The sequence below is a fragment of the Manis javanica genome, chromosome 10 (genome assembly GCF_040802235.1).
Source record: "Manis javanica isolate MJ-LG chromosome 10, MJ_LKY, whole genome shotgun sequence".
Lineage (NCBI taxonomy): Eukaryota > Metazoa > Chordata > Mammalia > Pholidota > Manidae > Manis > Manis javanica.
Genome location: NC_133165.1, coordinates 62541207 through 62557795, shown reverse-complemented (window position 1 = coordinate 62557795; position 16589 = coordinate 62541207). Strand labels below are relative to the sequence as shown.

At 40.1% G+C, this 16589-nt stretch overlaps 1 protein-coding gene across 6 annotated transcripts in view; it reads right to left on the bottom strand.

The window, feature by feature from the left end:
• Positions 1–16589, bottom strand: part of TBC1D30 (TBC1 domain family member 30) — an 80162-nt gene that overhangs the window by 26040 nt on the left and 37533 nt on the right. For 4 of the 6 annotated variants that reach the window (XR_005058233.2, XM_037007157.2, XM_037007158.2 and 1 more), the window contains 4 exons: positions 10394–10455; positions 9775–9840; positions 7877–8002; positions 5488–5673 (listed from right to left, as the gene is read on the bottom strand). Coding sequence is in view for 5 of the 6 variants with exons in the window: in XM_037007157.2 (XP_036863052.1) it covers positions 5488–5673; positions 7877–8002; positions 9775–9840; positions 10394–10455 (440 nt within the window). In the remaining variant the exon portion in view is untranslated. Of the gene's footprint in view, positions 1–5487; positions 5674–7876; positions 8003–9774; positions 9841–10393; positions 10456–12986; positions 14008–16589 lie in introns of those variants that run through there. The other 2 variants (XM_037007160.2, XM_017661722.3) reach the window with 2 other exon arrangements.

Sequence of the window (16589 nt, the reverse complement as noted above, 5' to 3'; positions counted from 1 at the left end):
AGAAAAGCCAAAGCAATCCTGAGAAGGGGGAATTATGCTCTGCAACTTCAAGTTCTACTACAAAGCCAGTCTTTAAGACAATTTGGTACTGGCACAAGAACAGACCCATAGATGAATGAAACAGAATAGAGAGCCCAGATATAAACCCAAGTGTATGTGGCCAATTAATATATGATAAAGGAGCCATGGATATACAATGGGGAAATGACAGCCTCTTCAACAACTGGTGTTGGCAAAACTGGACAGCTACATTTAAGAGAATGAAACTGGATTACTGTCTAACTCCACATACAAAAGTAAACTTGAAATGTATAAAAGACCAGAATGTAAGTCAGGAAACCAAAAAACTCTTAGAAGAAACATAGGTAAGAATCTCTTGAATATAAACATGAGCAACTTTTTCCTGAACACATCTCCTCGGGCAAGGGAAACAAAAGCAAAAATGAACAAAAGGGACTACATCAAACTAAAAATCTGTACAGCAAAGGACATCATCAATAGAACAAAAAGGCATCCTACAGTATGGGAGAATATATTAAAAAATGACATATCCAATAAAGGGTTTAACATACAAAATATATAAAGGGCTCACACTCCTCAACATGCAAAAAGCAAATAACCCGATTGAAAAATGGGCAGAGGATCTGAACAGACACTTCTCCAAAGAAGAAATTCAGATGGTCAACAGACACATGAAAAAATGCTCCACATCACTAATCATCAGGGAAATGCAAATTAAAACCACCATGAGATATCACCTCACACCAGTTAGGATGGACAACATCCAAAAGACAAGGAACAACAAATACTGGTGAGGATGCAGAGAAAGCGGAACCCTCCTGCACTGTTGGTGAGAATGTATACTAGTTCAACCATTGTGGAAAGCAGTATGGAGGTTCCTCAGAAAACTAAAAATAGAAATACCTTATGACCCAAGAATTCCACTTGTAGGAATTTACCCTAAGAATGCAGGAGTCCAGTTTCAAAAAGACATATGCACCCCTAGGTTTACTGCAGCACTATTTACAACAGCCAAGAAATGGAAGCAACCTAAGTGTCCATCAGTAGATGAATGGATAAAGAAGATGTGGTACATATACACAATGGAATATTATTCAGCCATAAGAAGAAAACAAATCCTACCATTTGCAACAACATAGATGGACCTAGAGGGTATGATGCTAAGTGAAATAAGCCAGGTGGAGAAAGACAAGTACCAAATGATTTCACTCATCTGTAGAACATAAGAACAAAGAAAAAACTGAAGGAACAAAACAGCAGCAGACTCACAGAACCCAATGAACTAACAGTTGCCAAAGGGAAAGGGACTGGGGTGGTGGATGGGAAGGGAGGGATAAGGGGAATAAGGAGCATTACAATTAGCACACATAATATAGGAGGGTGGGGCACGGGGAAAGCAGTGTAGCACAGAAAAGACAAGTAGTGACTCTATAGCATCTTACTACGCTGATGCACAGTGACTGCAATGGGGTATGTGGTGGGGACTTGATAATGGGGTGGATCTAGTAACCACAATGTTGCTCATGTAACTGTATATTAATGATAGCAAAATAACAAAATTTAAAATTAAATAAATAAATAAATAAAAGAAGAAAACAAATCCTACCATTTGCAACAACATGGATGGAGCTAGTGAAATAAGACAGGCAGAGAAAGACAAGTACCAAATGATTTCACTCATTTGTGGAGTATAAAAACAAAGGAAAACTGAAGGAACTAAACAGCAGCAGAATCACAGACCCCAAGAAGGGACTAGCAGTTATCAAAGGGAAAGGGGGTGGGGAGGGCAGACAGGAAGGGAGGGAGAAGGGGATTAAGGGGTATTATGATTGGCATACATAAGGTAGGGGGGGCACGGGAAGGCCGTATAGCACAGAGAAGACAAGTAGTGACTCTATAGCATATTATCATGCTGATGGACAGTGACTGTAATAGGGTATGTGGTGGGGACTTGTTAATAGGGGGGAATGTAGTAACCACAATGCTGCTCATGTGAAACCTTCATAAGATTGTATATCAATGATACCTTAATAAATTAATTAATTAATAATAATAATGGCAAGTAAGCAAAAAGTCTCTTCAACAAATGGTGGTAGAACTTGACATCCACAGGTAAAAAAATGAATCTAGAGACAAACCTTACATCTTTCACAAAAATTGACTCAAAATAGATCATGTACCTAAATGTAAAATACAAAACTATCAAACTCCTAGAAGATAACATAGCATAGATGACCTTAGGTATGATGATGACTCTTTTGATCAACAGTAAAGGCACAATCTATGAAAGAAATAATTGATAAGCTAGAATTCATTAAAATTAAAAACTTCTGCTCTGTGAGAGACAATGTCAAAGAGAATTAGAAAACAAGCCATAGATTGGGAGAAAATATTTGCAAAATTCCTGATAAAGGACTGTTATCCAATATATACAGAGACCTTTTAAAAATCGACAATAAGAAAACCAGCAATCCGATTAAAAATTGACCAAAGACCTTAACAGACACTGTATCTAAGAACATATGATGGCAAAGAGACACATGAAAAGATGCTCTGTATCATATGTCATCAAGGAAGTTCAATTAAAACAACAATGAGATTACCACTACACACCTATTAGAACAGCCAAAATATGGAAAGCAGGTAACACCAAATGCTGGTGAAGATGTAGAGCAACAGGAACTCTCATACACTCCTGGTGGGACTGCAAAGTGGTATAGCCACTCTGGAAAAGAGTTTGGCAGTTGCTTACAGAAGTAAGCATACTCTTCCTATATGATCCATCAATCACACTCCTTGGTATTCACCTGAAGGAGTTGAAAACTTATATCCACACAAAAACTTGAACATGGACATTTAGAGGAGCTTTATTCATAGTGCCAAAAGTTGGAAGCAACCAAGATGTCCTTCAGTAGGTGAATGAATAAACTGTGGTACATCCAGACAATGGAATATTTTCCACCACTAAAAAGAAATGAGTTATCAAGCCATGAAGAGACATGGATGAAACTTAAATGCATAGTACTAAGTGAAAGAAGCCAATCTGGAAAGGCTATATGCTATATGATTCCAACTATATGACATTCTGGAAAAGGCAAAATTGTCAGAGAGAATAAAAGTATCAGAGGTTGAGGTGGGAGTGGTAGGGACAGGAGGGATGAGTAAGGGGAGCACAGAGGGTTTTTAGGGTAGTGTAAATGCTCTTTATGATACTGTAATGATGAATACATGCTAGTATACATTGGTCCAAACCCACAGAATGTACAACATCAAGAGTGAACCCAATGTAAATCATAGCCTTTAAGTGATTAATGTGTATCTATGTAGGTTCACTGATTTTGACAAATGCACCACTCTGGTGAGTGATGTTAATAGTAGAGGAGGCTGTGTATTTATGGGGGCAAGAGGTATATGGAAAATCTCTGGACCTTTCTCTCAATTTTAACCTACAACTGTTCTAGAAAATTAAAGTGTTTTTAAAAATATATATATAGGAATGGTGGAGCCTTGAATTTTTAACAAATTGTTAAAAAGTTACTAAGAAAAAATAGAAAGTGCTGAAAAAACATAGTTTACCTACTTCTAATAAACTATATACTTCCCTAACAATTGCAGCTTGCAGAGGCCAAAGTAACTGCTGGGAAAACAATGAGAGTCCATATTTTCTTTTGCATCAGAAGTGTTTCTTCATGAATCCAACCTTCCTATGCAAATTAAATGTCTAACCACAAGATTAAAATGATGATGATGACATTTAATTCCATGGAGTTCATTTTCTTAGAGGCAGAAATATAAATATTCAGTTTCTCAACTTCATCTAATCCATCTTTTTAATGCAGATTTTTAGATTCTCAAGTATCACAGGGCCCTTTCATGATCTGACTGGCATGTATATCCCCTTTCCCAAACCTCTCCACTCCACCCTCAATTAACTTCTCAACAAAACAGCTCTCTTTTTATAGTCATACAAATTATATTTGAAAAAAAATTGCCTAAAGCTGATAAGACTGAGTAAACAAAATTGCTTAATTAACAATATTTTAAATTCATATATTTGATTTGTCCCTGCCTCCTCCTACCCCCACCTATTTGACAAACAAGTAGCTTCAAAGCTGTTACCCTAAATACATGAAAAAAAAAACGTGAGAGGGTGAATACAGATTTAATTATATCAGGGTGGATTTATAATTAATTACACCTGATGTATATAAAACCAGGAGGAAATCACTAAGGTATTCACCACAAACAAACACAGAGTTGAGGGGTGCTCTTAAATACAAAGACTAGGTATCCATCCTATTCATCACAAGGCATTGCAATCAACAGCAGTTGGAGGGTTCAAATGTGAATTAGTAACCCCATATTCCCCCAAGCAAATAAGGCAGTGGCCATCCTGCACATTTGAAATGCTTCATTTCTCATAAAAATTATTCCTGGTAATTCACAGACCTGTGAGCTTAAATTGCTAGCTTCCCAGCTCAAAGTGCTTCCAGAACTTTTATTTTATTTTATTTTATTGGTTCTAGGCATCAAAGATTAAAAGTTAATAACTATAATTCACTTCCATAACCTTTCTCCACACAAACACCTTCCATCATAGACATTCACTCTCAGCCTCTCTCCTCCAGATTTCACCCCTGGATAGAATAAAGAACCTAATAAGAAGATCCAGCCAGAATTAAGCAGAACTGGAAGAGGAGACAGTTTCTAACATGACCCCTGGTGACCCCAACCTCCTGGCAGTCACATCCTTTCTAAGCCCTTCCCTTTGAGTATGAGCTGGACCTAGTAACTGGCTTCTAATTAACAGAGTACAGCCAAATGATGGAATGTCACTTCTGATATGAAGCCACAAACCTGTAACAATCTCTTCACCTTTCTCATTCTTTTGTCCACCCCAAGAGATGCCAGCCACCATATTGTGAGATGTATAGTCCCAACTGCAAGAAACTAACAAAAAAAAAAGCCTCCAACCAACAGCCAGCAAAAGACTGAAGCCCTCAGCCCAACAACCTGTGAGAAATTAAATCCTGCCAACCACCACGTGGCCAAATTTGGAAGTACATGTTCCCTGTAACCGAGCCTTAGGTGAGACTGCAGCCCTAGCCCACAGTCTGAATGCCACAGTGATGTGACATTGAGCCAGCCTGGCTGCACCAGATCCCTAACTCAAACTGTGAGGTAATACATGCTTGCTGATTTAAGCAGCTAATTTGTGATGCAATGGGTAATTAATACAATTAGTGTTTAACTGCATTAAAAATATGATGTCTTAGAAGTGAGACTAAAAACATAATCATTCTCCTCACTTGACCTTGCTTTAACCTAAGGGGAATGGTCTCACAGGAAATTACAAAGGTGTAGTAAACACTTGGAAAGGGGTGGGGCATCAGGGATGAGAAATTAAAGTTCCAATATTTCACTCTCAGAAGACTTGGGTTGCCTTCCTCATAGCCTGATACTCACTTTCAGAGCATCCCCTTCATTGCCTTCGACTACTTCCAGAATCAGCGCAGCCAGGATGTTAAAGCCTTGGCAGTACCCAACATTCTTGTTCCACCGGGCATAAGCCAGCAGGACCCGTTTCAGCACCACCCTGTCCTGCTCAGCCTCCTGGCCACAGTAAGAACTGCAGCCTGTGCGGTGAAGGTCCTAAAATGGGAGGGAAACAAATTTTTTAACATAACTCCTTATATTCTCTCAAAAAAGAATGACGTTAGTTATTTTTTTGCCTCAGCCTTAAAGAGAATCAGATTTTCAACATGAATGTTACTGTTTAAAAATGTATATGCACCTATACAGCATGGAGAATACAAGTAATGACTCTATAGCATTTTACTACACTGACAGTGACTCCAAGAGAGGGGCTGAGGACTTGATAATATGGGTGAATGTTGAAATCAGTGTTTCACGTTGTCTGTGTGAAACCTTCTAAGGATTGTATATCAATGATACTTTAAAAAGTGTTTATTCACCTTATATACACAGGCCAAAACAATTTTTTTCCTAATATTTTCTAATATGCTAAAAGCCTTTTTTGCAGTTTTTATTGAGTTGACTCAATAAATTTCATGTAGTTGACCAACAGATATTTTCAAGGGCAACTTCACCCAGGTGAATTTTCTACTTATAGTGTTTCTGGAATTAACACAAAAAATAACTCAGAAATTACACTTACATTATAATTACATATAAATTTACAGTTTTAATAATATGTCTCAGATAAAACAACAGTCATTTCATTTCATACATGCATGATAAAGGCTAACATTATTCCTTTCTATAAAAAGACATATTTAGCTAACAAAAACTAAATATTACTAAGAAGCAAAATCAAAATAGCAAAAAATGCAATCTGTACTGCAGAGAGAGAGAAATCATTTTACCCAAGACAGAAAAATCATTCTATCCAAATTATTTTATAAATTTGGGTAGAAAGGACAGAAATGACAGAAATATTTAATAAGGACAATATCTACATTGAATAACTAAACAGAGACTATGATTTTCAGGAGCTGAAGTCACTTTACTGACATAGCATTCCTGCTAGTGAGAAAAATGAAAGATCTTCTTAATAACATGTTGTAAAATGTGCATTGCCTTAATGTACAATTTAAACAGAAACAATTTCAAATATAGATTTCTTTTCTGAGAAACATAGCAAAATTCCAAATAAAGAGCTAAAATGTATATAGTACAAAGGATTTTCAAGCATATAAAATAATACTGCATAATTTTTTTTTAGCATTTGTCTAAAACAAACCAAGTTATACCACAAAGTAGCTCCTTTTAGTTAGTACTTCCTCATGAAAAAGTATCTTCCAGTCTGCCAAAACATTAACCATTTCCTGGTGGTCAAACTTTAAATGAAAAAACTTTTTTAAAGCCCCAACTCAGCATCACACTGTAATGTACTCATATAAAATAAAAACAATGTGCTAGAGGCTTATGTAAGAATAGTAGGGAGAGCAAATCAAATTAGTTTTTGGCACCAGGCTGTAATGAACTGTTAATAATCCTGGTAGACAAACCAGAGCTGACTCCACAGCTGGCTGAACCCTTGAGCTTCTGGTTTAAGTAGACCCATCAGTCAAAACTATCTTCATAAATTGACAGCTGAGAAATTACCGAAGACCCTAATAAGTGCCCATTATTCGAATATGAAATATACATCACTTTAAATTTCTCAATCAGTGACTTTTATGTAAAAGTCCTGTTAACAGCACTGACACATCCTAAAGGAAAAAAAAGTAATTTCACCCTTCTATCATGTGAGCAACATAAAAAAATTGAATATGAATGGAAACATTTTCTAATTACTGGCAATAACCTAATTTATGAAAATAAGACATAGTCAAAATTCCGTACTAAAAGATTGTTACCTACACAGCAAAACAGAAGGAATAAAATAGCAGTAGACTCATTGACACCAAGAAGGGACATGATTACCAAGGGGAGGGGCTGGAATGGGTGCCAGAGGAGGAGAAAGGGAATAGAAGGGCACAATAATTCGCAATCACAATATAAGCTGGTCATGGGTACGGGAATACAGCACGGAGAATACAGTTAATGATTCTGTAACATCTTACTACGTTGATAGATAGTGACCACATTAGAGGGGGTGAGGATTTAGTAACATGGGTAACTGTTGAACCACTGTGTTGTATGTTTGCAACCAACATAAGATTGCATATCAATGATACTTTAATTTTCTTAAAAAGGTTGTTATCTAATGAAATGATGAAGCAGAAAATGTACAGACATTCAGACTGTGAGGTTTGAGTCTCTGTCCAGGAAACATGTGGCTCTTAGAATCCTTCTAAATTAGGATAATAGGCCAAGTTCAGGGCATTACCTTGACAATCTGAATTCCCATTGAGTCATCATCAGGATTACTCCTGTCATTGAAAGTGAAACGCATGGTTTTGTCCCAGTCAATGGCTATACTGTGCAAATAATGATCTGCCAAAGTCAACCAAACCTAAAATTTAACAGATAAAGAATGCTAAAGTAAAATACATAATTTTATCTTTCATTATTTAAAAAGTTATTGCATCCAACAAGAAAATGGGAACTGATTCTAGACCAGGTGTAGCCCACGTGCAGAAATCTACTTTTTACTGAAATGCTTGCTGTACTGAATTGCACCAAGTAGGGCTTTTAATTCTTTCAATTAATTTTATTGAGTTCCTACTATGTACCAAGCAATGATCCAGCCAGTAGAGAGAGAGTTAAGAAAATTTTAAATTTTTTCAAATTTTATTTCAGTTCACTGGATTAGCTATATTATCTTGTGAGCATGTTTTGCTTGGCTCTGACTTATTCTCTATGCTTGGGCAACAGCCACCTGGTCATTTAATGACCACCACAGAATGGCCTCTGCCTTTAAATCACTCTCTCACACACACAGAAACTGAAAGATGCACTCCTATAAATAATTATTTTTTCAAAAGAGCCAGTGGATATTTTTACTTCTTTGATTACCTTATCTTTAAAGCTATTTCTGAAGATGTATTTTATAATGCCATTTTAATGCATATTTCAAGGAACCCCCAATGTTCAAATTTTAAAAGTATTAAGACTAGGTTTGTAAATTAATATACTACGGGAGCATTTTGAGTTTTGGCATTTGAACATAAGTGAGCAGGAATAACACTGATTAATATCTTCAGCCAGACTTCTCTCCTAAGCATCAGAATATGTCCAAATGCCCAACTGGCATCTCAACCTTAATTAATCCAAAACCAATCATCTAACTGACCACCACCTCAACTACACATACATTCATACAAACACACACATCTGCTCCTCTCAGCTGAGTAAAAAGTAACTCTACCCTTCCAGAAGCTCAGGTTAAAATCTTGAAATCATCATTGACATACCTCTTATACCTTATATTCAATACAATAGGAATTCAGGTCAACTCGCCTTCAAAATACATCTAGAATCTGACCCCATCTCTCCATCTTTTGATATGGACCAAAACTCTGATCCATATCTTATCTGAATTATTTCAAGTTTTCTACTGGTCTTCCTGCTTCTGCATATTCTCAAGAATATTTCCTATCCTCAAGTTTGTAATGAGAGTGGTCATCGTAAATTGTAGCATGTTACTCCCATGTTCAACATTTCCCAATGACTCCCATCTCTCACTGGGCAAAAGTATTATTATGGCTTATAAGGTTCTATAGGATTTGTCATTCCCTTACCTCATCACATTATCTTGACAAGTCTCTCTTCAATTGCTTTTCCCTTTGTTCACTGTGCCTTAACCACCTGGCCACTTGCTTTTGTTTGCATACATACTCCTGAGATGCCCTCACCTGAGGGCATTTCCTCTCTGGCATACTCTTCCCCCAGCTAGCTGCATGTGGCCAACTGTTCACTTCCTTCAGGGCCCTATTCAAATATCACCTCGCTGTTTAAAATTCCACCCCCTTATCCCCATTCCCCCACACTCCCATTTCTTTCTCTGCTTTATTTTTATGCACAGCACTTAGCAACATCTGACATACTTTATGCTGCATTCATTGTCCTCCATGAGGACAAAAACTTTGGTTTGTGTTTTGTTCCGCTGCTGTTTCCACAGTGCCTGGCACAGAATAATCAATAAATACTTATTGAATGAATAGATAATGAAGAGAAACAGGTTTCAAATTACTAAATCTAGAATATACTTTTTGACTTTCAAGACACTTTAAAGAGGGACAGAGTGATTGTGTTCTGTATTTCAGCCCTACAAATTGTCCTTGCCTTTCTTCTCCATTCCTTTGGTATTCCTGTTGATAGTCTGGCAACGGCCTTGAGAGCATCATACCACTAGGGAACAAAGAAGAAATATTAGCAAAGTGATACTGTTTACCTGGATAAACACTTTTAAACCTTTTTCCATCTTGACATCCACAGAAAATGAAAAATTTGTACAGCACACTAGGGTAAACAGAGCTTCTTCCAGCTAGATATGACTGCTCTGAGGGCTATAACTGCCCCAAGACCCCCTCCTTACATACCCTTAACACACCTATGACCCATTTGCAGTACACACAATGGTTAGGAAAGCTCTGGTTCAGAAACAAAAATGTGCATTTTGGATTCAGAATACTAGATGTTTGGTTTTCTTAATTTTTTCACGCTTGTTCCATTAACAGAGAGTACAAAATTTTTCACTGGAAGTATAAACCCAGGCCACTTGTAGCTTAGTCAGTTATTTTATGTATAATTTTTAAAAACTCATTTGTCTTATTATGCATATCAAAGTATATGCTAATTTTCCCACTTTAAGAATATATTTCAAAAAAAAAAAGAATACATTTCAGCATACCCTGTAGATACCTCAAAATAAGAATATTCTCAAAACCAAAAAAAAAGTTACCTGCTGAAAACCATTCTGACCTAAAGATGGCTCAAGAGTGAACTTCAACTTTGTGTCAACTCCTAAAAGAAAAAATACATAGATAACTGTTATTTGGGGATAAAATAACAAGTTATATCAAAATTGATTAATTTTGATTAATCTGACCCTACTGAATCATCATAAAATTTTTAAGCATTTATTTTTATTAAGTTTCAGCCAATATTGTTAAAAGAAAAATCCTATGGCAATAAGCTGGAGCTTATCACACAGGATGGTAGTTTCCACAGCTGTCTGGTGTACTGCAAAAATAAAAACAAAAAAAAAATGACACCACAAGCTTAGAGTCCTACAGACCTCCATTCAACTTCAGTCCCTACAGTGGAACAAAGTGTTTAACCTATCTCAGTCTCATTTTTTTATCTTTAAGATGAGGATAATAACATCTATCTCAGCAGATTATTGTGATGATTTACTAACTATAAATCATCTACCATGGTATAATTAAAATTTATGAAACTTTGGAAGAGAATTCTCACTTAAAAAATTTGTTTTCTAGGACACTGGCCTGGTGGAGCAAGTCTATTACGAAAACTTCAGAATATCAAAAGTTACAAAAATAATGTCACTGCCTTCCCACTTACAAAATAATCCATTTTAGCAATCCTATTTGGACATTTTCATCTATTTTTTAATTCTGTCATGATATATTTATTATTTATTCATTGAAAATAAAAGTTGGTATGTTTAACTGTACACTACACGCTAAAAATATAACTGAACTCTAATTCCAAATCATCCACAACTTTAGAAAACCTTCTCTGACTCATGCAGATGCCCCTCCTGGAAGGGTACTATGAACACACGAGTTGGGTCCTACATTTCTAAAGTCAAGCTGTGTAATCCCAGGCGTCCAATCAATGCCCTGATAGTTCTTTTTTAAGCTTTAGGGCTGAAATCATACTTTGCCTAGATAGACAGAATTTTCTTCTCCGAAGGTATATAGTCAAATTTTCATCTGTCTGCGATGATTTAAATGAAGACCTGCTGCAGTACAGAGCAATGGGAACAATGGCCAGAAGAGCGCCTCCAAATGGAGCGCAGGATTTAACGCGATGGAACAGACTCCTAGCGAGGTTGCTGTCCAGACTCAGGGTGCTGAATGGAGGAGCGTATAGTCGTGACGTTTGCTTTATTGTAACAAAGACCAGGAAATTTGGTCCTACGCTGTTATTAACCGACCTAAAAGTCCTGGATTCCCTGTATGTATGACCGAATAAGCTCCCTCGACTTTTCCAGGGCACCTGCTGGGCATTATGCTGACCAGCGCTGAAACCTGGCTGGGTTTAGTCTAAACCACAACTATTTTCTCATGATCAAAAATGAGTCACAAGACTGAAAAGGAATTGATCACTCACCACCTGCATGTAAAAGCTGAAATCAGGTCACTGCCACCTCTTTCATCTAACTGAATGAGGGAGGGGAGAAGGTTTATGTTTCATCTGATAATCATGGCTTTTCCGGACTCAGGAATATAAAAGTTTTAACATAGGAAGGTTTTTTGTTTTGTTTTTAAGGATAAAGGAAGATGGTGAACAAACACTAGTCTCTGCAACTAGACACTTCCTTGGGGAGAAAAACAAAGAAACCACGAGGTTCAGAAAGGCAGCGAAGCGTTCCACCCCTTGGGGCTCCGTCCTGGCAGATTTTCCTCCGCAACCTCAGGGTAGCAGGTCCCCGAAGGCACTAGGAGGCGGGGAATGCGGGGGGGGGGGAGGGGGGGACCCAGCTGGTGCCACTCCGAAGACAGGTAAGAGCTATGCAAGGGTGCGAGTACAGCCGGCTGCCTCTGTGGCTGCCCCTTACCAGAAAGCTCTGTGCCAGGCGCCCGCGCCAGGGCCGAGCTCATAAAACCCCGGGAGGGATGCCGGCTGGTGGAGCAGACGCGGAGTTATACAGCCTGGAGACGCAGGGATGTAGAAACAAAAACTAACAGCAGAAAAGGGCCTAGCCTAACACGGCCAGGCGCCCATCTAGACTTTACCTATAAGATTTGTACTTGCAGGAGTGTTCCTGCCAGCTCCCCGAGGAGGCACATAAATTAGAAGGTCCAGGCGAGCTGACCCCAGCACTCAAGCTGCAGGAACCCAATTTTTCCTTTGCTGGTGCTGCCTTTCCTCCCAACCTCAAGCATCAAACCCGTGCCTTTCTCCGTTTCTCACACTCCTCTCAAGGTCTGGCTTCTTCGGAGCCCGCAGTACAATTGGTTGCGTAGCCTTTGATAGCCCGGCACCCGCCAGCACTTCCCCACCATGCGGAGAAGGCCGAGCGCGCGGCTTGCCAGCAGCTCCAGGCACAAGCAGAGCTGGACCACGCACGGGCTGTGGGGTGAGGGCCCGCGGGCAGCAGGCCGGAACAGCCGGTCCTCCGCGCCTTGGGAGGCCGCTGCCCCCGCTCGGGCCTTGGTCCACTCTTCCCTCCCAGGCCAACCCAGCCCTGCTGACGCCGAGCAGCGGCACCCTGCACCGGGCGGAGTCCAGCAGAGTCAGAGACACCAAGCTCCGGGGACGCCGCGCTACTTTCCAGTGCCCCAACTGTAGTCCCCGGTCCTCACCCGGCTCCAAGGTGCAGAGCAGCCGGGGCGCGGTCCGGGAAATACAGCTGCGCTTCTTGAGTACGTTGCTCAGGATGGTGCCTACGCCGCCGCTGCCGCCGCCACCCTGCCGCTTCGGACATCTCCCTCCGCGCCTCAGGGAGCCGGTCAGCTTGTCCTGCCGCATCCGAGAGCGCCCGGGCTCCGGTGCAGCCACAGTCCCCCTGGATTCCCTCTACCCACTGGCGCAGTGACTGCACGCGCGGGGTTTGGTGAGGCGGCTTAATCCAGGGTCCCTCGGGAGCAGCGAGAGCGCAGCTGGCGCTCGGAGGTCGAGCGGACCTAAGCGGCACCGCGAGAACCGCAGAGCGCGAGGCGGCCGGTGGGGATCTGCAGTGCGGAGCCTGCACGGCTGAGGCATGCGAGGGCTCGGGGCGGGGAGGAGGGCCTGGGGCGGGGAGGAGGGCGGGATCCAGCGAGCGCAGAGACGGAGGCGTCGCTCCCGCCCCCAATCCCGGCACCACCGTGCGCAGGCGGGGCGGCCCTCGCTCCCCAGCGCCAGGCCCGCTCCCGACCCCTGCGCCCGGGGAGCGTTGCGCCGGGGAGCCGGGGAGCCCTAGATCGGGCGGGTGGGCGAGCAACTGCGCCTGGAGACCAGAAGCAACAGAGATTTCCGTGCTTCTCCCAAGATTTGCGAGAGGCTGGAAGGGGCACCAAAGGGGGCAAGTTTCAGGTGCAGAACACCAGGAAGAAGCAAGTGCCCGCCTCATCTGGGTAGCGTGGGAAGGGTCAGTCTCAGTCCACAGCACCGACCTGGAAGCGCGGCGGCCAAACTGGCATAGTGAAGCACAAGTTTCACACCAAATTGTGTTAAAGTCTTACCTGGAAGCTTGGAGAAGCATGGGAAGCATGTTAAAAACAATAATTTGTTTCTCTTATTGTTTCTCCTAGAAGAATGGGCTCAAGGAAAAAGAGTTCCCATCTAAAAGCAGTTAAAAAAAAAAGTGCCTCCTCCTCTCTCCAACCAGGCACTTAAGTAGTTCAGAACTATTAACTATCGTTACAGTTAAGAAAAAAAGGTATTCTTAAGCTACAACATTCACCAATGGAATATTTAGAAAAGGAACACTACAAGGATAAACCAAAAACTGAAAAGTATTTATGTGGGAGGGAACAGTGTGGAGGAGAGAGGAATGGAAAACTAAGACTTCTCTGGATGTGCCTTACATAGTTTTAAATCTGGAATAACATGTTATATTAATAATATTACGTAAATTAAATTAAAAGAAAATCCTAAAAATTGAAAAATGAAAGAAACAAATGGACCAAACTGAGTATGCTGTTGATGGCATAAAAACACAGAAAAAGATAAGTTGTTTTAGAGTAAAGTATTATGACTATACATCACTGGTGACATATAATATATTCCAAGGGCAAATAGAGCTTCAAAGAGATCATAAATTTTATTCAGTAGCATTGTTATTAAAATGTCAGTGTTATTTTTTAAATTCTTATGTACATCATAGAATAAAGCAGATAATCATGTTAAGGTCAAAAGGAACCAAGATGTTTTTGTTGTAACAAAAAATACAAGTGTACACAGAGAAGATGAGTAGGGATTCTGCAGCATCTTACTACGCTGATGGACAGTGACTGTAATGGGGCTTGTGGGGGGGATTTGGTGAAGGGGGGAGCCTAGTAAACATCATGTTCTTCATGTAATTGTAGATTAATGATACCAAAATTAAAAAAAATACAAGTGTACAAAGGTACTAAGCTTTTTAAAAATCCGACAATAGTATGTTTAAATTGGAAATACCAGTATGAACTCATCTTTTTTCTTTTCAAAAAATACGTATGAAGCCACTAAATAGGTTTAGAACCAAGGACAATCCAGCAGCAATGAATACCCTCAGCACCAAGGTAGTGGTCTCTAAAAACTATTCCCCCTAAAAGAAACCAGGGCTCCTTTGAGGTGTGACTTATTCCAGATCTGGGCCAGAGAAAATACAAGACCTGCCTGAAACATTCTGATGAGCTCAGGAAGAAAGGAAGTACTCCATGACTAATTGGGTCATGTCAAAAGAACATGAGAGCCACATCAACAGGCTACTATTGGCCAAAGATAGAACAATTTGAGCATCAAAAACAATGGTTGGTATTGATTGAAAAGTACTGAATTTTTTTAAAAATGCATTCCTTATATTCTGAAAGATTAAAAAAATAGTTATTCTTATGACTCTGGCACACTTAGTACATTCTGGGCTTTGTGAAGGTACAATCTGAGGACAATATCAGAAATGATACAGCTCTAAACATGAAAGAATCTGTTCAAATGAGATTAGTCATCTGCAAAAGGCATCTCAGCTGCTAAGGGTCTATAAGCTACTCAGTTACACCTGCCTGACTTGGGGTGGGGGGGATACTGAAAAAGGTGGTGCTCTGCCTCAACACTTTAGAAGATGAAATCGTTGTTTAACCTTTGTGATGACCTGGCTCATATTTCCCAGCATTTTACACAAAGCTCAGGTACACAAATCTATCCATCAGCCTGACACTTTTAGAATTTTCAGCACATTTGTTTTCCTTTAGCTTTCTTTTAATTCTAAGAAAATGTCCTTTGACTGTTTTGGACAATCTCAGCTATGCTGAGAACAGTAACAGAGGCCTGATGCCTGGCTCAGGCCAATTTTTTTAGAAGGCACCATAGGCTCCTGAGGGTGATGATGGTGAACACTCAGAATCAAAGGAAGACAGACAGAAAGAGAAAATCCAGGAGAAAACACTGGTGTCTATGTGCACAGTCTCATCTTCCAGAGTTCACATCAGCACAAACCTTACTGGGTTTTATGTTCTCTTTTAACAAGAGAGGCTATTCACGCTGTTTTTAGCAGTGGACCAGCAGGAAAGACGGCCTCGGCAGCCAAAAGGAGGAGCCATAGGCTCTGCCACATGGTGCCTCTGGAGTGGAGAGGAGGGCGCCCACCTTCCAGGGCTGGCTGTTCTATGCCACTCAGACCACCCACTCCCACTCTCTTTGGCTCTGACTCCATGTGCACCAAGCAAACTTCTGATTATCATTTCGTTTCCCATAGAGACTTTCTGCAGAGGAGAGAATGTACTGACCAGCTAATAGCTGCCAACACCCCTGAGTTCACTCAACTCTCAGTGAGCTGAAGAAATCGTATTTCTGGGATGGCAAAGCTAAAGTGGAGACCCTAGATTGCCAATGTACCCACATATGCCATGACTTATAAAATGGTCTCTCTCTCTGCAATTCTTCCTTACGATTAAGCGCCAGGGCTTTGTTTACTTTCAAGATAAAAATTACACATCACCTCAGATTTATTACAAGGAAAACAAATATTTCCTTAAAAACCTCCTATTCTAAACTACCCAAGTTGAAATCAGAAAAAAAAAATTAAAGAGGTAGCAACAGGTAGCAAAGGAATTAAATTATATTTTGTTTACACTGGAGGGAAAATCCAAGACTGCCAACTTTTATAGCAAACAGATAGTTAAACACTAAAATGCAATGTTCTAAAAGCAGCCATGGCACTAGCCTATATTATATTTATTGTATGACTCACAGTTTCTTTTTCATGTCTGGAATATTGTTTTCTA